This window comes from Erpetoichthys calabaricus, chromosome 14, assembly GCF_900747795.2.
Source record: "Erpetoichthys calabaricus chromosome 14, fErpCal1.3, whole genome shotgun sequence".
Taxonomy (NCBI): Eukaryota; Metazoa; Chordata; class Cladistia; order Polypteriformes; family Polypteridae; genus Erpetoichthys; species Erpetoichthys calabaricus.
In genome coordinates this window covers 5,153,046-5,179,177 of record NC_041407.2, presented here as the reverse complement: position 1 = coordinate 5,179,177, position 26,132 = coordinate 5,153,046, and the positions used below count along the sequence as shown (strand labels likewise).

Below are 26,132 nucleotides of genomic sequence, written 5' to 3'. Positions count from 1 at the left end.
CAGGGCCTGTTAAAACCCATTGCGGCACTTCTTGTGTGATTTTTTTTTTTTTTTTTTTTTTTTTTTTTTTTTTTTTTTTTTTTTTTTTTTTTTTTTTGGGGCTATACAAAAAATAAATTGTATATCCGGTAAACCAAACACAGGGGTTGGCGAGCGAAGCCCCCTAGTTATTAATTAATAAATTTAAATTTTCTTTTTAATTGTTTTTAAATATTCTCATTTATTCCCTAGAAGGGCATTTTTTGAGCATCTCCTGGAACAAAAACCCTGGCAAGCAGGCTGGAAATCCAATGATTCACAATAAGCACAGAAGATCCTCAAAAACCCCCAAGTGCATTTGAAACGAACCACCAGGAGCTGTAGGAGACCCCCGAGAACTTATAGAATGGAGGGCAGAACCTTGGTGGTGATTTGGAAGGTGGCCTCGCCTCTAGGGGCACCAGCCACAAAACACATGGAACAAAAAACGACAGGCTTAGATACATAAAATGTAAATTGTTAACAAAAGGAAATTCCAACACACACATGTGTATATATATAATATTATATACAACAAATAAGCATTGGAACACAAGCCAGAGGAAGAACCCTGGCTCAGATATAATAGGCACGTGACCCGACTGATCGACTGTGCTCCTGGTTTCTTAAAGTACGATACCTTACAAACGGCCGTTTGCAGGATAGCATCAAACCCTCCTTCAGGGGCATCGAGATTCCCAGAGATACGTTCCTTATCCAGCTCCCGACGAAATGTGTTGCTGTCGCTGGTCAGGCGGATTACATTCTTAAAGGAGAATGGAGGGTCGCTGTCGGGCCAGGGCTGCTTCAACCTGTAAGGGCAAAAAAAAATTTCATCAAGAGACATAAGGAACATTTTTGAAAAAAGAACACAAGGGGAATTTCTGGGAGAACTTGGCAAGTGAAGTGTTCGTCTGTAGTCGAGGGTACGGTGCACAATTTTAAAATAGGCCTTGTCACGTGTACACGTCGGAGGGGCCCCTCGCAGGCTCAGTCCAGGTATGTAGTAACCCATAAAGACGACCGGGGGCACTGCAGCTAATGTTATCGCCTGGTGAAGGTGTTTGACCCCACCTCTTCCAGTCCAGCCACCATTAAACCCACAAAGAAGCGTCTTTACAGGCCAGAACAACCCGCCAGACAGACCTCCACTAGAAGCCACTGCAACCCAGTACTTTGATTCTGAATTCACATATATGGGATGCACACCTTGGAGCGTTTTTATTTTCGGTGTCCACGCACAATGAAAGGGACGACCTGGTTGGCACTCCAAAATTTCCTCACTGCTTCCTGAGCCATCACTCCCGCACCCAGCCACGGTCTTTATTTATGTTGAGTTTTGTCAAATGTTTGAGAAATATTAATTCATCACAACCAGATGTGCCCACAAAGGTTTTGTAGTAGGCCTTTAGAGGTTCATTCTTGCCTAGTCAAGAGATAAGTTACAGGATTCCATCATGGCAGGATGTCTCTCCAAGATGACCCATGAGTAACATAACGTCGAACGATTCTCCTTCATTTGATTCATGAAAGGGTCTCATGACTGTCTGGTCTGAATCATTACTCGAGAACAAGTCATACAATTCTTGTTCATTTGATTTGTGAACGGAGTCCTTACCTGAGAACGAGTTGCACAATCCCCGTTCACTTGTGAGTCTGTGCCATAACAAACGATTGTCGTTCATTTGATTCATAAGGGAGTGTCACAATTCTCATTCATCTGATTTGCGAACTGAATCGTTGCTCAAGAACGAGTCGCTTGATTGGTGAACTGAATCATTACCCGAGAATGAGTCTCACAATTTTTGTTTACTTTTGGTTCTGTAGTGTAATGACCATTAGACCTACAAAGAGTGAGTTTGTGGACATTCTGTCTTGGAGTCTTCAAGAGTCACTTACTTGGAAGGCCTCATGTCCGTCTGCGGAACCGTCACTTTGTCGACAAATTTTCCGAATCCAATAGTGTAGTCCCGGGACAGTGTTCCCACCAATTCACCTAGAAAATATAAGTTAAAATTAAATGGTGTAGTCCTTGAATCACCGAACCTAAAGAAAATGGCACCTTGTTGTCTAAAGGAGTCCACGGCAAAGCACCTTATCGCCTCTCTGCAAACTCTATTTTTGGAACCCTTATCTTTTTGTATTTGTGATACCATTTTATTTTTCTGCTTCTGAATCGATGTTGTAGTAGTAGTAGTCGTGGTATCAAAAGACGTCAACACAACTGTATAAAAGTCAGCATGGTGGACAACAGTTTGTCCAAGATTGTGGATTAACTGTCAAAAACAAATCGTGACCTGTGATAGTTTCTGAAAGTCTCGGAGGTTATTGAATTCTACCCAGTGAAGAATTTTTGTCTCATGTTTTGGTGAAGGACTCATTAGTACTTTTGGTTTTTGAACTTGACATCTAATTTATACTCCTGTGGAAAAAGTAAGTACACCCCACTGAAATGGGGTGAGTTTTTCAACATGTGTGAACCGGCAAACATTGTCATGCGGACAGTGCCTACAAATAAAGGCGCTCAGGCTATAGGAGTACAACGGGCACAAAGAATTTCTGAAAACTTGGGAGACTGCTCACTACTACAACCCAGCAGCCTGAAATGTCTGACATGACAAATTCTTACACTCGTGTAATAGCCCAGTCGTCTGATGCAATTGTAGGGGAAGCCATCTCTAGCGTTTAAGTGAGGTTTTAAATGGCGCCCCCTGCTGCCCCCTTTGCTTTGAATGGGATCTCCACTGCCAGATGTGGATGTTGAAACCTGTAGACAGAACTGGGGGCAACGAAGTGTGGAAGGTTTGGATAAAAAAAGAGTGAATTTGCAATTTGAAAATGTCGAGGGGCCCGTTGGTTACTTATAGCAACATCTGCTTACAAGACTGTCTCAGAAAAATGTTCTTAAGTGTCGCCAAGTTAGAAATTATGGAGTTGGGCATAGCAGACTTTTATTAATTTTTATTGCATAAAATGTTTTTCCTAAAGAGTAAGATTTTCATAACCATAATATCCCCCAGACTGACTTGCTAAGTTATATAGGTCTCTATTTAAACCTTAAGCCAAACATGTATACCTTACAGTGATGGTGATATTATAACTAGATTGTCACCAAGGCAGCTCTGTAATGTATGCATGTCATTTAAATTAATAAAATGACAAACTTCATATGATCTCAAAATTCAAGGGATCTGAAGTATAATGATCTTTAAATATGAATCTTTTTACCCATGATTCCTAGCTCCTGTATCTTTAGTGCAGTAGAACTATCCAATCAATGCACAACTTTACAGAGTTTTTTCAGCCAGAGACGGACTATGGCGAGCATGCCAAGACTGAATCTCGTAGATGGTGGTGAACAATGGAGAGCGATTTTATTTGGCAAGTTTTAAGATAAGTCTTAATGTAACCCCATTTGGGAGAGGATCCTTGGCAATGTGTTCAAGGGCTGCAGTCAGGCTGCCGTTCTGATTGCTTCATTTTGTCTCGCCATGTCTGTGCTACAGTCTAAGGATTATTATTATCATTATAGTTGTTGTATCCAACAGCACTAGCGTTCGTTGGGAGTCCCAAAGCACTTCCAGGAATGTCCACTAGAGGGCGGGGGGCAATTCTATCTCAAAACCCCGGCTTGATTTGAAAAGGGCCATGTAGAATCTTCATAAACTAAAAGATTTATTTATTCTTCACAAAAATGCTCTTCAATAGCAATGATGTTCCATGGGGCACAACAACCATAGGAGTTGCCCAAAAACAATAAGACAATCCAGTGCAACCAAAGTCCCAATACGGAAAGCCAAAGACATAGCATGAAGTCGAAATCTGAAAATCGTAACCAACAAGAAGATCACAGTCCCTCCCTGGAACTTTCAAGGTGAACCATCAGGTTAACTGGTGGTGATTGGCAGGGGGACCACCCGCAAAACGCATGGAACATAACACAGGCATAGAAAATAGAGCAGATAACTAACAAAAGTAACATTAACATCAATAAATGGCACAACATAAAACATGAATTTGAACCCCAGCCAGGGCAATAAAGTGCTAGTAGTGAAAATAACACGATTATAATCACTACAGCCTTCTTGAGTCTGAGAGTTTTGTACGTTGGGATTTAAAAAAAAAAAAAAAATGCCCCTGGGCCTGGCAATTGGGTGTCACAAACCCCCTCATACTGCCCAAAAACCTATGGCCTATGCAGCAGAAAATCGAGCCGACTCAGAAAACCAGTCGGCGACTGCAACTCAGGCTTCTAATGAATACGAAATCACTGAGTGCCTGCCCGGTTAAAGGTGACTATGCTGCACATGAGTCAAGTGTGTGAGGACAGTTACACCAGATGCGTGTTTTGGTGTGAACATCCTAGGGTGGATGGAGATCATTTTAGTTAAAGCAACGGCAATTGTGGTATGGACTTGGCCTCGGGTTTTCTTCTAATTTTACATCCTCACTAATTCATCCTGTGCTGTGGTCCTTCAAGACCTTTCTAACTTCTATCACGCAGCTTACCCAAACTGTCCCCCATTTTTTTGAGATTTTCCAGATCGTCAGACATGGAGTTGGAGAAGTCCATAAGGATGTAGAGGTCCACGGGTGTCTCCAGGGGTTCAAAAACCTTCATCTGGAATATCCTCTCCTCGCCCACACGCAGGCGCATCTTCATCTGCTGGGGCGACACCTGCGTCTTGACCAGCTGTGTATTGATGGACTCTTCCTACAGGAGAAGCAGGCAACTGAGTGAAAATGAAGCCAAATGCAAGCAACTGAAGTGAACTACGCCCCTTTAAAAAGAAGTGACATCCTCTACCTTTATTATCGAATATTCACTACTTATTTGTACCGAGTTCATGCACTGGTAGGACTTCAGGTTACTTTGCAGGTCACAACGGGGATATTCAAAATCCTGTTAAAAAAAATACATATTTAAACCTCCGATTGTTTGAGAAGCAGAACAAAAGGACACCGTTAATCCACCCAGTCAAGCAGTTTCCGGAGTCTGTTTCTTATAAGTTGTAGCGGGTGCCCGTTGTCAGTTTGCGTCTCATTAGGGTGTACATCAAGAAATGGGTTACTGAGGAGTTCGTCAAAAATGGGAAGGACACAATGCGGACGGGATGGTTGGGGCTGAAGACCCTTTAACCGGAAAAGAAGGGAGCCAAAGACATCGAGCGGTGGAGCAAGGAGGAGCAACGAGTTGGCACAAAGAGTCCACCTGCTTGAAGAAGGTCTTTTACTCGGCGAAACAAAGGAAGACGCGTCTCTGAAGACAAACTTATTTTTTGGTTTCTCCGGGGCAGTCAACCTTTTGGAACTGGTAGGACAGAACATTTTTTATCGGCCCAGCCGCCGGCTTCCAACTTTACACCTTGCTCGGGAACTGTAAGGACGGCAATCCAATTTGGGGAAACCGGGTTATCTCCGGCGAGAACATCTCACAGCCTAATCTGTTTTTGATTTTTGTTTGTTGGGGGGGAATTATTTAAACTTTTTTTTTTTTTTCTGTCAATATGTAAATTATATCTTGTTTTTAATGTTTAGTTTTTATGCTGATCTGGGGCATGGGGTGAGGGGATCAAAAATAAGGATGAGCATTGATCACGTTACCCCAAAAGATTTTAATAACGAACCGCTTTTCTCTAGCGGTATTCCGATCGTGCAGCAGCACGGGGTGGTGGTACAAAGGGTTGGTAGGGGGAAATCGAGAGTAAACCCCAAACCCAGAACACACACCTAGTTGGTCAAGAATCCTAAACACAAAGGGTTTGTATTAATGGAAACTAAACTTCGCATTGTCGCCTTCTCCTGGCACGAACAGTTTGGCCTTTCGCCTTCATACCAGAGAAGTCTGACTTTCTTTCAGCTGCAAGCTCAGTTTGTGAGGGGGGGCTTTGAAGTCCTTGCTCCGGAGTGCTTATGTGCCCGTGATTTCCTTCAGCCAGAATCTTAACACTGAGGACAGCTCCCTTGCCAGGTGTTCCTCAATCTTATCCTTAATAATTCCTTCTATTAATTTTCCTGTGATGCATGTTAAGCTTACTGGCCTATAGCTGCTTGGATCTGCCCTGTCACCCTTTTTATATAATGGGATGTTATTTGCTATTTTCCAGTCCTTCGGAATCTCTCCAGTGCACAATGACTTCCTAAATAATTGTGGGGGGGGGGGGAATTGGGGTAACCATAGACCCCATTTCTTGACAATGACTGATTCAGTCAGATCAGTGTTTCTCAACCACTGGGTGGGTGACGAAATACTGTTTATAATCATGGGTTGAGATTCGGGTTAGGTTTAATCAATCAGTTGCGCTCGATCCTCTTTCACCGCTCTGACAATCATGCTTTGTTCACCGGGGGTGGCTCGCGACTCCAGAAAGGCTGAGAAACGCTGAACCACATGACATTCAACAGTACCCATGGACCCCATTTCTTGGCAATGATGGATTCAATCAGATCAGTGTTTCTCAACGCGATGCTGTTGTTCATCATGCTAATGGCTCACAGTAAGGGTTAGTGTTAATCAATGAATCACAGCTCTGGCGATCATGCTCAATTCACAAAAAGGGGACTCCCCCCACTGCTTGGTGGGTCGCAAAGACACTTGTGAGCTGCTTTTTCACCACCTAACTCTAGAAAGGCTGAGAAACACTGAACCACATGACATTCAACAGTAACCTTTAAACTTGTCTGCCCTGTGCAGTCTGTAGCCCCTCAAATAAAAAAAATAAAAAAAATCGCAAAACGCCTTACCTCATCAATGCAGTAAGCGCAGTCTTTTCCAGCCTGGACACATGAGGTGCAATCGGTGGCACGTGCAGCAAGGCAGTGGTTCACTGATGGAGAAAAATCAAGGGGATACAAGGAAAATTTAGAAATCGGGGCCCCATCAAGACACAGTGTGCTTCTAATCATCATTTCGGAATGGTCCGCCATGGGTGTACCATGGCACATTCATTGAAATGACTCCACTTTTCTAAAATTTAAGTGGTAGATATTCTAGGGAAAGGAACCCAACAAAGCTGAGGGACATGCAAGGCTTCTTCTAGTGGGGTGCTGGGAGGGGCCACAACCCAAAAGATAAGAGAGTTGCTGTGCCCGCCCACCCAGTCGCCAAGCTTCATAAACGGTATCTGTCTGTCTACCTGTTCACTGCCCGCCTCGTCGGGACCCTTACCTTTACTGCCTTCACAGATTCCTGCAAGGACCACAAGAACAGCTCCCAGTGAGAAGAGGAAGGAGCCGAGCCGCCCCTCCATCGCCAACCTGGAACAAAAGAGAGCAGACACAGGCACACTTTAGTGATGCAAAATGCAAATGGCTGCCCAGTTTAAAGACTCTGCACAAATCAATCCGCAGTTTCCACAATGATGCTTACCTGTACACGTTACACCCTGTGCTGTATACAAGTTTTTATGTACCCTCACTGGGCAGATTATTAGTAGGGGTGCCTGCACACCTCCTGACCCCTAGAATGATCTAATCGGGCAATCAAGTGGCAGCAGCTCAATGCATAAAATCCTGCAGGTGCAGGTCAGGAGCATCAGTTAATGTTCACATCAAACACCTGAATGGAGTTTAAAGGGAGGCCCAGGGTGTTGTGCTAAGCAAATTAGCTGCTTGGATTTTGGACCAGAAAACGAAGAAATAGATCTCGGTAGTCACGTCCATAATCCGATTTGTCGTCAACCCCCCCCCCCCCCCCCCCCCCCCACCAAAAAAAACACTAAGCAAATTAAAACAAAACGCACAAACCAAAAAAAAAAAAAAGTTGTAAGAAATCTGTCCGAATCTTGTATGGAGAAAAAAAAAAGTTGTTTTTTTTTTTCCTTTCATGCCAGAATTTTGCCAATGCCAAATCTCTCTCTCACCTGCACACACACACAATATAAAATATATATATATTATATATATATATATATATATATATATATTAATTATAAAAAAATTATAAAAAATCCAATGTCTGTCTGCTTTTCACAAGAGAACTACTTAACAGATTTAGAACGTTTCTTTCTTTCTAGAATTTGCTTGATCATTCAGGTTGATGTTGCGACTACTGTCATTGTGCGAAGTATCATAGTTCGCTTATGGCACAGATTTTTTTTTTTTTTTTTTGCACGAATCTGAGAATCACACAGCAGGCCGAGGGGAGGGGGAAGCGTGATGTCGGGAGTGGGGAGCTGGGCAGGGCCCTCCTCGCTGTCCTGTTTCACTGCTACGTGGGCATAGCCACGGGGGCCAGCTAGTCTTTTATATAAATGAAAGGCAAGAGAAGGATCTTTGTCTGGAATGGGCACTTTTATTTTTGCAGTTGTGACCTCAGAAATTTGACTAAAAACTTCTTAATATTTTCGCTCAGACAAAGAAGGGGTCTGACCACCTCCTGACACACCCACCAAATTTCAAAATGGTGGCCCTTTTTTTTTTTTGTCCTATTTCTGTGCATAACTTCTGCACATGTAAAGGTTAGTGAATGAAATCTTAGGGGGCACATAGCCAGACCCCTGCTGAATTGATTAAGGGTTAGCCCCAAGTGTTAGCCCTTTTATATGTCTGGAGAAATTTTTTTTTTTTTTTTTTTTTTTTCTTTTTTTGGTGAGAACCAAATTTTTGTACATAGTGTGGATAAATACTGGTATATTATAAACAATTTTAAAAATAAAAATAAAGAATATATAGCATACAATAACAGAATCTAATATATAATAATAAAGCGCTACAGTGTGTGGGTCCAGTCCCTCAGAGCAATCTGATTGGTCAGTTTGGCTTTGGTGACGCAGTGAAAGAGAAGGTGCGAATGTGAGACACCCGAGGAGGAGTAAAGGGTTAGGGGGCACGCTGCGAGTCGCCTTCAAAGAGGGGAAGTGTAAAAGCAGATGTGGTAATGGCAGAGTTCGGGAAGCAGACTCTACAGAAAGTTCGCTCGAGAGTCGGAGCACCGGTGGAGAGAGGTTGAGACACACGCAGATACCGAGGAAAGATGCTGAAGGGTACATGTAGGAGAAGAGATAGCAAATATTTGTAAATGATTCTACAGTGGGTAGCGCGGCTAGTGTAAGTGCTATGGAGGACCGACGGGCATCCCAGCTGGAGAAAGAGAGACTTCTCACCCGGCTAGATGGACCAGGAGCAGTTCCCGTGGTCTTCTCGAGGTATACCAGTTAGGACACCTGCAGGGGTGCATGGCAGTTGAATGCTGAAAGTGCAGCCCAGTCGGGGTCCCTAGGTGCCGTTAGAGGGCCTCACTCATTCTCACATGACCTGGAAGTGCTTCCATTAAGACACCCGTGGTACAGGCCCCTCTTTTTTTAAAGGGGGGCCTGCCACCTTATTGATCGATTCAGTGTAGTGTGTGTGCAGACATCGAAGAGCTTAAACGACCTGCTATTGCTCGATGTCGCATGTCGCTCATGCGTGACAGGCCTCTCAATTTTACTTTTATTGTTTTTTCTACTGCATGTGGCTGTGACTGGGCACCAGTAGACGGCAGGTGCCACAGAATGGGTTGCACCTTTAAGAGTAGCAGTTAAATAAATCTGAGGAAAGGGAACCTGCGGGCAACCAGGATGTGCTGTATGTATAAACAAACATAAATACTATAAGCTGGTTTTAAAACCAAAAAAAAAACACCAAATGGACGCCTGGGGCCCAGTTGTGTAGCCAGCAGCTCTGGACTCGATCGTCCTTCTTTGATGTGCTTTCTCAACTTTCAGTGATGGACGCCAGGCCCACAGTCACCCGTCAAACGCTGGGAGAAGACCCCCCACTGGGCACCTCCAGTCAGTTTTATTTCCTGATTGATCCGTGTTAAGGAGCTCATAAGAGATTAAGCAGAACCCACGCCACCAGCACCTGAAACTTCCTTTTGTGGATGTCTGGTGCTCTGATTGGCATTGGGTACAGAAAATGGTCAGAGCTGATGGGCTGTAGCTGAGATTCTAGCGGAGTTGAGTCCATCCCAAGGCTTTCCTGACAAACGGTGTCCCTGTGACTGGACAACAGAGGACGGTCCTCAGATGAAGCTTCAAACCGGATAAACGAGAGCGGGCATGGGGACATCACAAAGGCAGGAGTCAGTCGAACAGCACAATCCGGGGTGATTCCGGATGTAAGAAGAAAAGCAGATGACTCTGGGAGCTGGGAATGTCGGTGCGGCTTTGTGTCTTCCCAGTCACAATGGACGAAAGTTCTTGTCAGGATCCCCACAGGTTGCTGGGCAACACCTCCAGGGCAAGCCTGGCATGCCAGAAAAGTTTCTTTTTTTGAGCCGACAGGCAGAAAATTGGGGAAATAAATCTTAACACGCAGCCCCGGCATTCCTGCAGTCATGCCTGGGCTTTTCTAGCAGGCTCATTCCACGAGGAGCAACTCGGGCCTCGTATAAGCAAGTCTGTGCAGCCCAGCCGCGGTGCTCAAAGGAATTCCAAACATCAGCCAAGGCCCGCCGTCTTGTGTTCAGCCTGAAATGGATGTCAGGTAGCCATTTGGGCAGAACTGCCAAGACGCTTGTTGACGTGAGGAACCTTTAGGAAAAACCATTGAGCAAACTGTTTTGTTGAGTTGTCAAAAATGGCTTCGGTTATGTAATGTCCCAACATATTTCTGGGCCTGATCAGTCTTGTTTACGGGGGTCTGGGACCCAAGGGAGCTCCAGGTGCAAGGCAGGATCCAACTTGCAGAGGAAAGCGGGACCTTCCACCGTGGGGCACACCAGACATGTACAGTGTTTTGAGATGGAGCTTCTCCTGAATGGTGCTATATTTTTTATTTTATTTATTTATATATAAATATGACAAGAAAGAATCCGTCATTGGCTGCCATGGTAAGCTCACCAACACCCTGGAGTGGAAGGCAAGACCTGAAGTTTTCACTAAACGCATTGACTGACTATATCTGGAGGTGTTTTCTCGAGACAAAGATTAACAGGACTCCTGTGCCAGGGATATGGCTAAGGTATTGTGTCGCCAGTGTCTTCTTACAAAAGCAAAGTGGGGCAGCAAACCCAGGTGGGACCACGTCCCCTGCACTGGGTCATTCTTAGGAGTCGGCCGACGCCGCTCCAAGTTCACGAATACAGCGAAAGTGCTAGGGGGTCTGCGAAAAGTGTGGCAGAAGCACTACCCATAAGAGCTCAGCAGCTCCTGCTCCATCACCCCCTGGAGGTGCCTGCGGATCCCAACAGGGCTGCGGGAATCCAAGGCACTGCTGCAACCCAGGGGGGTTGCCATCTAGCGTCCTGGGGGAGGTAATGCTCTGGCCACACTTGCTCTCCCAGTCCTCCCAGCGTGGAGGCGTTGCGGCCGCACGCTACACTGTATATATCATAAAGGCGCTATATACAAACGCTGAACCAAGCACTGCATAGTATTCAGAAAAGAAAACCACGTGCAGTATTTTTATATGCAAATATAAATGTGTGTGCGCATGCGCGTGTTTAAACAGAATACAGAGTATATAGTATTTATTTTATGGAGTTTGAAAGTTATTTCACTTTCACACCAACACAAATATCACAAAGGGGGCAGAGTTCAAAGGGCTGGGGGCAGCAACAAAGATAAAACCACTGCTGATCCCATTCATGGATCCCCTTTGGACTCTGAGAATTCCCGAGTATAAAAAGATAAGGCAAATGGCTGCGGTGGTCAAAGGACACAGATATGCGTAAGACGCTGGTGGTCATCTTCATAGGTCAAGTATTTTTTTTGGCTGATAAGTTCGATGAATGGTAGCGAGATGAGAGACATCAGGAAGATTCAGAGGTCAAGGGGTGCGGAGAATACATAGCACAGACCTGGCATGAGTGCGGAGAGGGGGGATTCTCTGACAAAGGGGTCAGAGGTGAAAACCTGAAGATATATGGTAGGTAGCACACTGGTGGTCTTCCCCACAGCACCCTTCAAGGCAGCAGCGATCTGGTCTTAATGACTGATAACTTAATGCTTGAAGTGGTGGCCCTCGAACTTTCTAAATTGAGCACATGCAGACCCTAAGGCCGCTCCCTTCCCTTCATGATTTGCTACACACGTGTGTTTATTTCCACGTCCGCAGCTGTTACTTGGATGGTTGTTAACCATCTTATTGCAGTGGAACTTCACCTCATGGACTCCTTGTTGTTTCTGGTGGTCATTTATACACGGTATGACGAACGACGCAAGCAAACTTCAGAGTCTTGATGCAAATGGGGGAGATGTAATAGCAAAATAAGAAGGAGAAAGTCGCCAGGAAGATAATCGAGTCCCGTAAGGAGGGGACCTTCTATCCTGTCGTTCTTGATGATGTCATCAACTCGTACTCCCAGTGCATGATGGGAACGGCACCAAAGCACACAAGGCTCTCAAAATGGCGACACCCATTACCAAAACAAAAATGGCCTTGAACAGAACATTAAATTAACAACTATTAAATAAAGTCCCCAAAATAAAAAAGACGATTCTCTTGGTAAGAAAACCCCAGAAGACATGTAAAGATGAATTCTTAGGCTCAAGGAAAGCTTAAGAAATGATATCAATAAAAAAAAAAATTCATCACAACGCCATCTGTTGGAATGACAAATACAATGCATTTTATTACTACAAATGTTGGTGAAGCACCATCTGTTGGAATGACCGAGCCAAAGCAACCAAATGGACACAGACACGCATCCTTTTTATTAAGGTAGATAGTGTCACTTTCTCCTTTGCCTTAATTATACAATATATGATTGTCAATGGCAGTATTTGTGAGGCGCCGACTGTTGGAACGAAAAAGTGCAAATATTTTTATCACTGCATGAATTCCAAAATACAACCTAAATAAATGTTCAAGCTGAATATGCCCAGATAGAGTAGAACTGTCAGGAATCGTCTTGTATTATGTAGATCAGACTTTCACAGCCTGTGGGTGGCATTGCAGGTGGTCCACAGCTGACCCCAGATGAAAATCCACCAACCCAACTCCACTAACAGTCTCATTTGATTCACAGTTGCAACATGACGGATGGATTGTGGCCGACCCAGGACAAAACCCCATCCATTGGGCTGATAATCGCGTTTGATTCATAGCGGTAGTGTGGCTAGCAGATCGAACAAACTCTCCAACCACCAAATCCCTGACGATCGCACTTCATTTATCGAATTCTCTAATGCTCTGGGATGGCTTCCTCCAGCTTTGCTGATCGGACTCGATACCCCGAGGGGGACCACCCCACTCCCCCATAATCAGACGATCAAGCAAAATTCACAGAGGTGGTCTCCTCCTGTTTCTCATAATAAAGTCAGATTCTCCCCAAAAATGGATTGAAATAAATTTGTGTAGGGGGGTGGGTGATGTTAAATTCGGTGGGCTAAAGGAACCTCCTGGCATGTGAAACACTGGGTCATGACACCACCAAGTTTGGGAAGCTCCGATAGAGATAATTAATCGTATAAGAATGAAGGTTTCACTCTGTGAATGTTGGGTTTCACATGTGCGTGTCTTTTGCTGGCATTGCGTTACTGTAGACTCCCAATTTAGACCTTCATTGTACACAGACAATCCTCTTGAGCTTGAATGATGGCACCTTGAAGATCCATCAACACCAAATGAAGTTCAAGGCCCAAGCCAGGGCCAGCATGACTTTTCATAATGGAGAATTGAGGTGGGTAGGATGAGTGAGCTCGTTCCTGTTCTTGTCCACACTGGTCTAATGATGTCCAGAACGTCGCCCACATTGAGGGGGACACCTTCCGAAGGCCCACCCAGTTAGCCGGGGGGGGGGGGAATGCTGACTGGCTTTGCTGTTTGCAGCAGTATGGCACTCCCCCCTGACTTCTTGCCTATCCCTCCTGCTCACACTGCAAAGACTGTGAACTGTGGATCTGAGGAGAGACCCCACTTGCCAAATTCTCCAGACCTGGCCCAGTGTGACAGTCACCTGCTCCCCAATCTGAAGGGCCTCCCCTGTAGGACCTGCTTTGTCAGCAATGAAGACGTCAAGCGGCTGGACAAGTCTGACAACAACTATTTGAGTGGCACAGAAAAGCTTCCCGATGGCTGCAACAAGTGGCTTAGTGCTCACCAGGAAACGTAGTCACTGTCACTGGTGTCCCGTTTAATGGGCCAGCATCACCCATAGCCCAGTAAGGCGCTTGGGATTTAAAGTAATGGATTAATCATAAAGAAGGGACAAAAACTGAAGCCGATTGCGTCTATACGACCCATCAAACAAATCCTGCCCTGGGGAGTGGGAAATGAGAGGACCCCCGACAGGATCAAAGTGTTTCAGAGTCAGACGAGAAGCCCAAAGCGTAAATGTCAACCACGCAGCCCCGCCTCAGCCCTCTGACTCCTTGGACTAGAATGTCAGGGCTTCAGAATTCTCCAAAGGGCTTTCTTTCACTGGGGCACATAAAAGCAGCCATTATTGGAACAGTGGGTTCCAGAGAGGAGGGCACAGAGTGCCAAAAATGTGACATTTATTGTTGCAGTCTGCCGGGAAAAGAGCGTGTATAATGGGCACAGTCAGATACCGCCGGAGGTCATCGTAACGTTTACGCTTTTATATCCCGTTTTCAAAGCTGCATAGTACAGTTCAGGGTAGTGGGAGGAATGGGGGGCTTACGGGTGTGACGGAGCCCATTCTGGTTGCACTGGCTAGAAGGTAGCAGCCATGCCCTGGATGGGGTGCCAATCCATCTCACACACACACACACACACACACACGGTCAATTTGGAACTTCCTAATGCACACATCACTGGGATGCGGGAGCAGGGGTTCCCAAAATGGACACGGGGAGAAAAGCTCAGCCACACGTAGACAATAAACAGGTGTAGGACTTGACCCCAGGACCGTATAACTATGAGCCATCGTCACAGCTGCCCTCCTGCTCTGCCATTATTCCTATTCATTCCCTTTAGCCCATATGGGTAGGATAATTCACCTCCATAATGTCAAAACCTTAAACCAGTCGGCATTCAGGGAAATAAAGAAATGTGCCGAACTCACGAGGACTCAAATCTACTGGGGTGCCTAATGCTGCATCCCCAGCTGGGATACCCCAACTCTCTCGAGGTGCTGTTCTTTGTCTGCCCAAATTTCAGTTAACGTTTGTCACTCATCACCAGTTTGTGCTACTGCAGGCAGTGTCCACTAGGGGGCAGCAACTTGTACTTGTATTACTGTTCTTGTCCATTGTCACCAGTCTGTTGTCCTACAGGCAGTGTCCACTATGGGGCAGCAACTTGTACTTGTATCACTGTTCTCTTCCATTGTCATCAGTCTGTCCTACTATAGGCAGTGTCCACTAGGGGGCAGCAGCTTGTACTTGTATCACTGTTCTTCTCCATTGTCACCAGACTGGTCCACTAAGGGGTAGCAGCTTATAGTTGTTGCACTGTTCTCGTCCATTGTCACCTATCTTTTGTACTACAGGCAGTGTCCACTAGGGGGCAGCAATTTGTACCTGTATCACTGTTCTTGTTCATTGTCACCAGTCTTTAGTACTATAGGGGGCAGCCCTAGGCACTAGGGGGCAGCAACATTTGGTTGTATCACTGTTCTCTTCCATTGTCACCAGTCTGTCCCATTACAGGCAGGGTCCACTAAGGGGTAGCAACTAATAGTAGTTGCACTGTTCTGTTCCATTGCCACCAGTGTGTCGCACTACAGGCAGTGTCCACTAGGGGGCAGCAACTTGTACTTTTCTACTACAGGGGGCAGCAATGTTTGATTAGTGAGACTGGACAAGAATAGTGATAGTCTGTTGACATACAGGCAGTGTCCACTTGTATTACTAATATTCATGTCCCTTATCGCCTGTCACCGATCCGCTGTCTCTGCTGCTGTCACCAGTTTTCACCGGGAGGAGTGGGGTTGGGAGTGTGTGAGAAATTCTAGTTAGTGTGTTGCCCACCAGTCTGTCCTACTACCTAAGTGTCCACTAGGGGGCGTAAACTTCTAGATGGAGAGACTGGTGACATAACTAGAAGTTATCGGCCCCTAGTGGACACTAGTGACAATAGCAGAGGAGAGCGCAGTGAATAGCTAGAGGTTGTCACTCCTTGGTGAAGACTGCTGGCAGTAGAAGAGACTGTTAACTGGTGACATAATGTGACTAGAACTGGTTACCCCTCGTGGAAACTAGAATCGTAACAAGGGGTTGTCACCCCATGATGTAGAGTAGTGACAGTGGAAGTGTATGGTGACGCAACTTTCAGTTGTGCAAACTGGTGACAGTAGGAGGGACTGGTGATGGGTGTCATTTCTAGCAATAAAATGCATTTCATTCCAACAGGTGGTGCAGCACAAACATTTCTAGTGATTTAAATTCATTGCATTTGTCATTCCAACAGGTGGAGCAGCACACACATTCCTAGTAATATAATGCATTGCATTGCATCCCATGGTGGAGACTAGTGATAGTGGAAAAGGATTGTGACAAAACTGGAAATTGCAAACCCATCCCCTGCTTGTGGAGACAAGTGACAGTGGGAGAGTTTTTGGTGACACAACTAGAAGTTCTCTCCCCTGGTGGAGGCAGGTGACAACAGGAGAGACTGGTGATGGGTGACATAACTAGAAGGTGTCTCCCCCTAGAGGACACTAGTGATAAAAAGAAGAAACTGGTGTTGTATGACATTCTCTAATTTACCACCCCCAAGGTGGAAACTGGTGACAATATGAGAGACGGCGGACTGCTGACATAACTAGAATTTGCCACCCCCTGATAATAATAGTAGGAGAGGCTACTAACTGGTGATGTAGCTAGAGGTTGTCGCCCCCTAGAGGATACTGATGACGAAAGGAGATATCGGGGGTTACAAGCAGAAGTTGCTGCCTCCTAGTGGACATTTTGTGGTAGTAGGAGGCAACTGGTGACGAGTGCCATACTGTAACTAGAATATGTTGCCCCCGGTGACAGAAGTAGATGTCACTAGTAGGACACTGTTGATAGTAGGAGAGACCAGTAATGGGTGACATAACCAGCAGTTGTCACCCCCTGCTGGATGCTGGTTGTACCCAAAAGTGTTGAAAATTCCATGTGCTGCTGCCCCCTGGTGGATACCATGCAAACTCAACTAAACAGACTGGCAGACCTCTAACTATTTCTTACCCTTTAAAGCACAAGCTCTTTGGGCGCCACCTGGTGCCTTCCTTCAACTTAAGCGGGTGCCTCTAACAGTCCGGAAGCTCCGGTGCCTCTCTTCCTGTCCACATAAACTCCGCATGGCCTCCATGGACCCCCTGCTGTCACAGGATTTCCTGCCTTTGTTTCTACCTGCTGTGAAAGCAAAAGGGGGTCCCACCCCCCAGATCACAACGAGGCAGCCAGCAAGGTGCCTTATACATAGAGCAGGGGTCTGTGTAGTGTCTCTGAGGAGTGGAGCGCCCCCTGCAGGACATGCCAGCTCTCCTAAGCACGGATACTACACGAAAACCGGTCAATGAGGGAATCTGATTATTTTTTAGGAATTGTTGTTATAATAGACCCACTAGAAGAAGTTTGCAGCTTTTAATGATTACTTCTCTGTTTTTCACCTAATCAATCAATCCATTTTTTGAACCCGCTTTCCATTGTTGCCTCACCAACAGCCAATAGCTAAACAGAAACCAAATCTCCACAGCAACCTGGCCTGGTTCTGGGCACCTCCAGTTCAGGGCCGCTTTAATTATGTCGTCCCTTCGTTCGTACTCTGCTGTTTTCTGGTGAGGGTCATGATGGCACCATGCCACCTTGAACAGACCAGGTCATCCAATCCCTAACACCTTTTTCCAGCTCCTCCAGTGCAATTCCCAGACACACTAAGGCCACTTGAGAGGTGTTGACCCACCAGAGTGTCCTTTAGGAGGGTCCCAGGGGCCATCGGAGATACATGCCCTAACCAACTCAAGTGGCCCACCTCAATCGGGATGGCTGATGAGGAAAAAATGTAATAAAACCGCAATGCCCCTGAATTGAGTGAAAGGGTGCCTGATAGTGCCCGGCTGGCTGTGCCCTGGCATAAGTGAGCCGAGCCAAATAGGCATCCTGGAGTCCCAAAATTCACACACTCGGGATGCAGTTTCAGTACTACAGACCCAGACTGGCACCCCATCTGGGGCTCCTGCTTCTCTTGTGCCCATTTGTACCAAGAATGGCTTTGCCACCATTGACTTTGACTGGGATAAGTGGGCACAAAAATGAATGAAGGGATTGATAAAATCCAAAAGCCAACAGGTAGCCTAATCTGCACATTCTGTGGGACGGAGGAGATAGCAGGGAGATGAACGTGCAAACGGGCCCCTCCGTCAATGTATTATATACCGCCTTGCACAGCATGTAATCGTTTAAACAATGCAAAAGGACAACAAAGACGTCATTAACAAATTTGGTGAGTCCCTGAAGTTGACGCAGCTCATCCCTAGGAGATAACCAAAGCTTTTTATATAGCGCCTTGCACACCATGCACTTTATAAAGCAAACCTTAATACAATATAATATACAATGAATGTGGTTGCTATAGCTTTAGGGCATCACTTGAAATGGCAGAGCTCATCTAGGGGAGCGGTTTATCTAGCGCCTTACACAGCGGCCACTTTACAGAGCAAACCATAATATGACACAAAAGGACAACACATTTTACTGAGTCCCTGAAGTTGACGCAGCTCATCCATAGCAGGTAACCTGAGCTTTTTATATAGCGCCTTGCACACCATTCACTTTATAAGGCAAAGCTTAACACAATGTAATTGGGATGTATACAAGGACAACGAAGGTCATTAACAGCATTTGGGGTGTCACTGGAGTTGACACTAACGTGGCGGGGTCATCGGTCCTCTGTGGGAAATAAATAAGGGCTATTTATATAGTGCCTTACACAGCATGTACTTTACAGGGCAAATCTTAATATAATGCAATGCAAGTCACCAACACTTCTCGAAGATGACAACGTTCAGTCTTTGGGGAAAATAACGAGTTTTTATGTAGCGCCTTACACTGTACGCACTTTATAAGGCAAAGCTTAATCCAGCACAATGAACGTCACCGACGCCTGGTCACTTGTGATGCCATAGCTCAGTCAGTCTATGTGAAAATAACAAGTGATGTTTGTTTATATAGTGTCTTACAATTATAAGGCAAACCTTCATATAGTGAATGAACATCACGTGAGATGACGGAGCTCATCTGTGGGAGATAACAATGGTTTGTATAGCGCCTTACACAGCACGGAGCCTTTTAAACAATACAAAAGGACAATGGAGGTCATTAATTTTAGAGAGTCACTGACTCATCCATAGGAGATAACTGGAGCTTTTCATATAGCGCCTTGCACACTATGCACTTTTATAAAGCAAACCTTAATACAAAATAATTGGGATGCATAGAAGGACAATGAAGGACAATAACACCTTCAGGGTGTCGCTGGAGTTGACACTAACATGTCTGGAACATCACATGAGATGACAGAGCTCATCTAAGGGAGATGACAATAACAGTTTATATAGTGCCTTACACCGTATGCACTTTACAGAGCAAACCTGAATATACTATAACAATGAATGCCATCGGCGCCTTGAGAATGTCACTTGGCATGACGTAGCTCAGTCCGTGGGTGTAAACGAGTGATTTATATAGTGCCTCACACCCCACACACTTTTTACAGGGCAAACCTCAATATAACACGATGGATAACGAATGTCATTAAGACACTTGAAATGACATCTGTGGGAGATAACAGGAGCCATAAAAAAGAAATAAATAAAACGCTCAACTTTATAAATCTGAGGCACTTCAGGAATTCTCAATGAGTGCATCCTCAGTCTGTAATGTTTTTACCAAAATTTCTAACATCTGGCGCACAGATCAGCCTCACATTCATTTAAGGAGACATAAATCTTAGACTGGTGGGCTAATGTGGGGGCTAAGCACTTGTGGTCAAGAGGGCTTCACCGAATCCAAAAACTGTTTGGAATAAAATAGCGGCTGAGTGCATAAAGGAGAACAGGCTACCATTGCTGTGACACGCCCTCAGTGGTGACATCCAGGTCACTTACATGAGGATGCTGGGCTGGGAGGAGAGTCCGGAGATGAGATCATCAGGTCCAGTCCTGTGACTCCCAGGCGGAAAACAAAGAGAGCCCACTGGCCAGTGGAGAGTTGGGCCAAAGGCTTTGTGGTGAAGTGGTGGGGATGGGCATAAAAAGTGGCAGTCATTTTATTATAAATTGAGAGCCATGACACACAAACCTGGTGCAAGTCACTATATTAAAAAAAAAAAAAAAAAGTTTAAACACCAAAACACACAAATGTAAGCAGATATACGGAATTGTGAGTCGCTTTGGATAACATGTTCTCAAGCCAGGATAGAGGCGGAGCTTATCCTGTGAGCCACACCCACCATGGCCGACAGGGGTGCTGCAGTCAAGGGGAAGGATCTATTCACACCTAACTGAAAGAACCAATGTGATTCTAAATGTGCTGAATGAATGTGCCTCCTCGTGGTAGAACTGTGTTCTGGGTAAAGAAGTTTCCAGGTAAGGTAGAACTATACATCCTTCCATTCATCTATTTTCTTTACCTGCTTAACAAATTCAGGGTCATGGGGACGCTGGAGCCTAACCCAGCAATCGGGCACAAGGCGACACCACCACTGGCGCACACACACGCACACACTAGGGCCAATGTTGCAGTGCCAGTACACCTAACATTCATGTCTTTGGACTGTGAAAGGAAACTGGGGCACCCAGAGGAAACCCACACAGACGACGGGAGAACATGTTTGTGATGCGCCATCTGTTGGAATGACAAATGCAATACATTTTATTACTAGAAATGTTGGTGTTATACCACCTGTTGGAATGATAAATGCAATATGTTTTATTACTAGAAACGTGTGTGTGTGTGATGTGCGATCTATTGGAATGATAAATTCAATGCATTTTATTACGAGAAATGTTTGTGATGCACCACCTGTTGGAATGATGCATGCAATGTATTTTATTACTAGAAATGTGTGTGTGATGTGCTATCTGTTGGAATGATCAATGCATTTTATTACTAGAAATGTGTGTGATGCACCACCTGTTGGAATGATACATGCAATATGTTTTATTACTAGAAACGTGTGTGTGTGTGATGTGCGATCTATTGGAATGATAAATTCAATGCATTTTATTACGAGAAATGTTTGTGATGCACCACCTGTTGGAATGACACATCAATGCATTTTATTACTAGAAATGTGTGTGATGCACCACCTGTTGGAATGACACATGCTATGCATTTTATAACTAGAAATGTTTGTGATGCACCACCTGTTGGAATGACACATCAATGCATTTTATTACTAGAAATGTTTGTGATGCACCACCTGTTGGAATGATGCATGCAATGCATTTTATTACTACAAATGTTTGTGATGCACCACCTGTTGGAATGATGCATGCAATGCATTCTATTACTAGAAATGTGTGTGATGCACCACCTGTTGGAATGACACATGCTATGCATTTTATTACTAGAAATGTGTGTGATGTGCTATCTATTGGAATGATAAATTCAATACATTTTATTACAAGAAATGTTTGTGATGCACCACCTGTTGGAATGACACATTCAATGAATTTTATTGAAATGTTTGTGATGCACCACCTGTTGGAATGACGCATCAATGCATTTTATTACTAGAAATGTTTGAGCCATCTGTTGAAATGGGAAAAGCAATAAAAATAATAATAAATAATAACTCATTACATTTATATAGCGCTTTTCTCAGTACTCAAAGCGCCATCCACACAGGGAGGAACCGGGAAGCGAACCCACAGTCTCCTTACTGCAAAGCAGCAGCACTACCACTGCGCCACCTGTGACAATACATTTTAGTACTAGCAGTGTTTGTAATGCACCATCTGTTGGAATGAAAAATGCAATTTTTTATTACTAAATATATTACATTAATACGGAGATGTGAGTCAATTGTTTAGATTTCAATCTGTCTTAGATGGGTAGCAGAGCTAGTATACAATAAAAGCATTTGGTACAGTGAACACCGAAATCAGTACTCCTCAATTGAGGACCCCCAAGTGGCATTCACAGCCCCAGCGTGACAATGTTTACTTGACTATTGGGTGCCATGTGTCCATAATCCATTGACTAGAGTCATCGCACTTTTTTTACTGCCATGTATGAGCTATGTAATGAAGGTGGTGGTTGTTGTTGGAGTTATGCTCACATAAAGGTGTGGGCAAGTGGGGTAGCTGCTCCTGGGGGTCATATAGACCAACATAAATCTAGTATGGAAGATCAAAGTGGAACTGGAGGCCATCAGTTGTTTGTTTTTAAAAGCTGGCATAGACTGCATGGAGTGCCACTGAGCATATGAAGCCCCACCTCAAGTACTCCATGACACACCTTGGCTGCCTGCTCCTGGTAAACAACAATTTGAGTCCCACTTCATGATCAGCCACAAGCCTGAAAGGAATAACAAACCCCAGCAGAGGGGTTGGTAAACATGCCAGCAGTGACCGCTCCATAATCCACTTCTACCCAGCCTAATCCCCCCTGAACAAACCCACCACTTTAGATCTAACTGTGAGGCCAACGTGACGGTGATGTAACCAGACAGCACGTCTCCGCCACTCCCGAAAATGACACCCTGCATTGGGCAGACCAGCCTGACAACATCGGTCAGCGTCTGACCAACTGGAGTTTTGACGTCTGCGGGCATGTTGGCTTTCACATCACCTTCACAACTCTGCCCTGCATGGAAGGGGAGGGGAGATGAAGTGAACTTTACAGAATTGATAGAACATGAAATATTTGTGACAAGTTGTGTGCAAGAAGTAAGAGGCAATGGGGGACCACTGGGAAAAAAAAATTTAAATGGACCAAGCCATAAGTGAACAGCCTCCGAAATGGCAGCAGGTGCCAAAATGAATCCCCAGCTTTAAGTGACAGGAGTAGCAAGCAGCGTCCTAAATGAGACGTCACAATGGAGTATCATCAGAGGAAAGGCATGTCAGACTGGAAAACCGTCCGTAGGGGACGCCCATGCACACACATTAGAGTGGCCATTCGACATGTAAGAGTGTGATGGGTGGTCTGAACTGGACCCCAGCCACTTCAAAGTATTTACAGTGCTGTGCAGGAAGTCCGCTCACAGTGCTCAAAGATGCTTTGAGTGGAGTCATCACTGGTGGGTTTGCACCTGTGGACACGAGAGGGGAGCTCTAGCAAGGCGGTCTCACGAAAAAGTAGTATTTGGACTGCATTGGCAGGGTTTCTTTAATTTTTGCATTTTACTTTCTTCTAAACAGATTGAATCTTTGACATGGGGAGAAGCTTTGGTCCACAGACCATCCACATTCCCCAGCAAACACAGTGCCTGATGCTAAATGATGCTCTTATTGTTAATTATACAATACTGTTATTATAATTTTATAATCTTAATATAATAAATTTTATTTATATACTGTAGTGCCTTTCCCATGCTCAAGGCATAAATATTATGTTTATTACGAAAGGGTGCAGATAATAGTGTAATAACATATCAGCGCTTGAAAATTAATATTTGTCACCTATTTATATCACCTATTAGATGATTTACGATGGTGACTTTTCTTTTTTCATAGTACTAAATATATTAATCATGCAGCCCCATAAATATGTAAATTAAAATTATTCCTGAAATAATAAACAAATTAGTCACATATTATCAAAATTCAATTGCATTTCAACGTATACCCATAAGTCCTGATACCCCCATCCCTGACTATGTATGCAAATGATGCAATCTCACCGTCCAATTAGTGCGCGGCATCAGAGACCGAACTTGAGTGCGCGTGACGAGTGAAGGTGAAGAGCAGGTGGCGGTAAACCATGGAGGACGACGTTTGCGAAGTGATAAAGTAAGTCAATTTGAAATTTATTTATACTTTTAAATACAAAGTTTTTAGTAATGCGGGTATAGCGTTGAGGGCAGACCTGTTGCCATGTTGAGCGTTTTTTTTTTTTTTTTTAATTACCAGCGTTTGTGTTTTGACGTGGTACGCCATTTTGAAGACTGCTGTCGTTACCGTTGTATTATTATTGTGTAGTTAGTGGCCAGTGATTGTTTGTGACATTCGGCGTCCATGCGCGGGCTGCCTCCCGTGATGTAGCCTACGCAGTGCTGCCACAATGTAGATTTGTAAATGTGTTTTGTACTTTATAGTGGTATTGTTAGGCGGCACAGCAGGTACAGTTTCTATCTTACATCAGTTGAACCCGAGACCTGCTTTTGTGATATTCCGAATGCTTGACTGTATGGACGTCGCCCTCTCCTGGTCAAGACTGGCATCTTTAGCAAAACCAAAATAACTAAGTGACCTTCTAGAAGGGGCACGTTACCGGATAACTTCCCACCGAAATAAACAAAAGCTGACCCCTGCCGTGACTCGTGAGCCTCACCGCTGGACGGAGCAGGGGGTAGCGATGGCCGGCAGGCCCCAAAACAAGCCGCCCGATTGTCTGACATGAAAAAGGAAGGCCCGCCAAAGAGGAATTTCTTCCGAGTGAGGGATGTGAGAATCGCACATGCCGAGAGTAAACACGATGGCCGTTGAATTGGCGGCTTTATGCTCGGGCCTGTCAGATGACTGCGGAGAGTAAACAGCCGGCGGTGGCGGGGGCAGCTTTGGTACTCGAGCTCGCTGAGCAAACACGTTTTATGGTGTTCTGGGAAAGGCGCTATAAAGTTCACTGCCCAAATACATTTTTATACAATAATGTGAAGGAATTGGAAAGTGTGAGCGTAATGCAAGTAGCATTAAAAAGTGCAGTCCGTGAAGTGTGGTACGAGTGGCATCGGAAAGTGCAGACTGTGAAGGGTGCTGTATACATGCACGGGGCCAACGCATCTTTAATGTAATGCAGGGGCATTGGAGAGCGTGAAAGGCGCCATATACTTCACTAAGCAATCATCTTATCATGTAATTCAGGTAGCATTGGACAGTATAAATGGCGAAAAATGTTAATGTGTAGTGTTAGTGACATTGGAAAGTGCAAACTGTAAAAGGCGCTATAAACCTCACAAAAAATGTATATCATAATGCAGATGGCATTTTAAAATGCAAGTTGAGAATGGCGCTATAAAATTCACAAAAAAATGTTTAGCATAATGCAGATGGCATTTTAAAGTGCAAATTATGAGTCCGGTTGGGGAGCATGCACTGGTATAGCACATTGCCTCACCCACCACAAGACGAAACAGCACGGGACCCTGGTTGACAACCCCCCAAGCAGAGACGTGGTCCAGTCCCACCCCCCGGAAATGACCTATCTGCCACAGCCAGGTGTTGGGTGGGCATCTCCTTGGCCAGGTCCAGTCACTTGGGTCCCCAACAATGAGCTGGGTCACCTTCAGGTAATCATGCCACGTGGCCTTAGTGCCATAACTGACGCTCCTTCACAATGCAGGTCATGTGCCTCATTCGGGACTCCATGAGCAACACAAAGTCAAACCAGCGGTCTGAAGAGACACACATGGAGGAGCCCAGTCTTCATCTCGGGTCACTGGATAGCATCCATGTCTCACAAACAGGGAGCACTAGGACTCTAAAGACTTGGACCTTCGTCCTTTTACACAGATATCAGGAGCGCCACACACCCCTTTCCAGTGACCTCATGACCCCCCCCCCCCCTGCTCTCCCAATCCGTCTACCGACTTCATAGGAAGAGTCACCAGAGACCTGACTGTCACTGCCGAGGCAAGTAAACCTCTCGACGAGGTCAACACTCTCTCTGCAGATAGACACACTGCTGATAGCCGTGCCCAAGAGGTCATTAAAGCCCTAGACTCACAAGCTCAGTCCATCGGACTCCTCGCTTAGAGCCTTCACTGACTCTGCAAAAATCACAGCATTGTGATTCAAATTATAAGTGGCGCTATAAAATTCACTAAAAATTGTATAGCGTAATGCAGATGGCATTTTTAAAGTGCAAAGAGTGAAAGGCGCTACATACTTCACTAAACATTTTATCCCATTTTATAGTGTGATGCAGGAGCACTAAAATTTGAAACCTGCTGTACTGTGCACTCCACTATGCGTACACTTTAGATTGTAATGCAAGTAGCACAAAAATATGCAAATTGTGAAAGGTGCTATAAAGTTTAGTGCAACAGTAGTAGTTTTAGAAAGCATAAAC

The 26,132-nt window shown here is 44.9% G+C and overlaps 1 protein-coding gene across 5 annotated transcripts in view; it reads right to left on the bottom strand.

Moving 5' to 3' along the window:
• Positions 1-26,132, bottom strand: part of itgb4 (integrin, beta 4) — a 99,376-nt gene that overhangs the window by 56,087 nt on the left and 17,157 nt on the right. For all 5 annotated transcript variants that reach the window (XR_007933486.1, XR_007933485.1, XR_007933484.1 and 2 more), the window contains exons 2-7: positions 7,187-7,275; positions 6,763-6,845; positions 4,826-4,921; positions 4,528-4,732; positions 1,918-2,014; positions 659-830 (exon numbers count right to left, since the gene is read on the bottom strand). Coding sequence is in view for 2 of the 5 variants with exons in the window: in XM_051919040.1 (XP_051775000.1) it covers positions 659-830; positions 1,918-2,014; positions 4,528-4,732; positions 4,826-4,921; positions 6,763-6,845; positions 7,187-7,275 (742 nt within the window). In the remaining 3 variants the exon portion in view is untranslated. The remainder of the gene's footprint in view (positions 1-658; positions 831-1,917; positions 2,015-4,527; positions 4,733-4,825; positions 4,922-6,762; positions 6,846-7,186; positions 7,276-26,132) is intronic.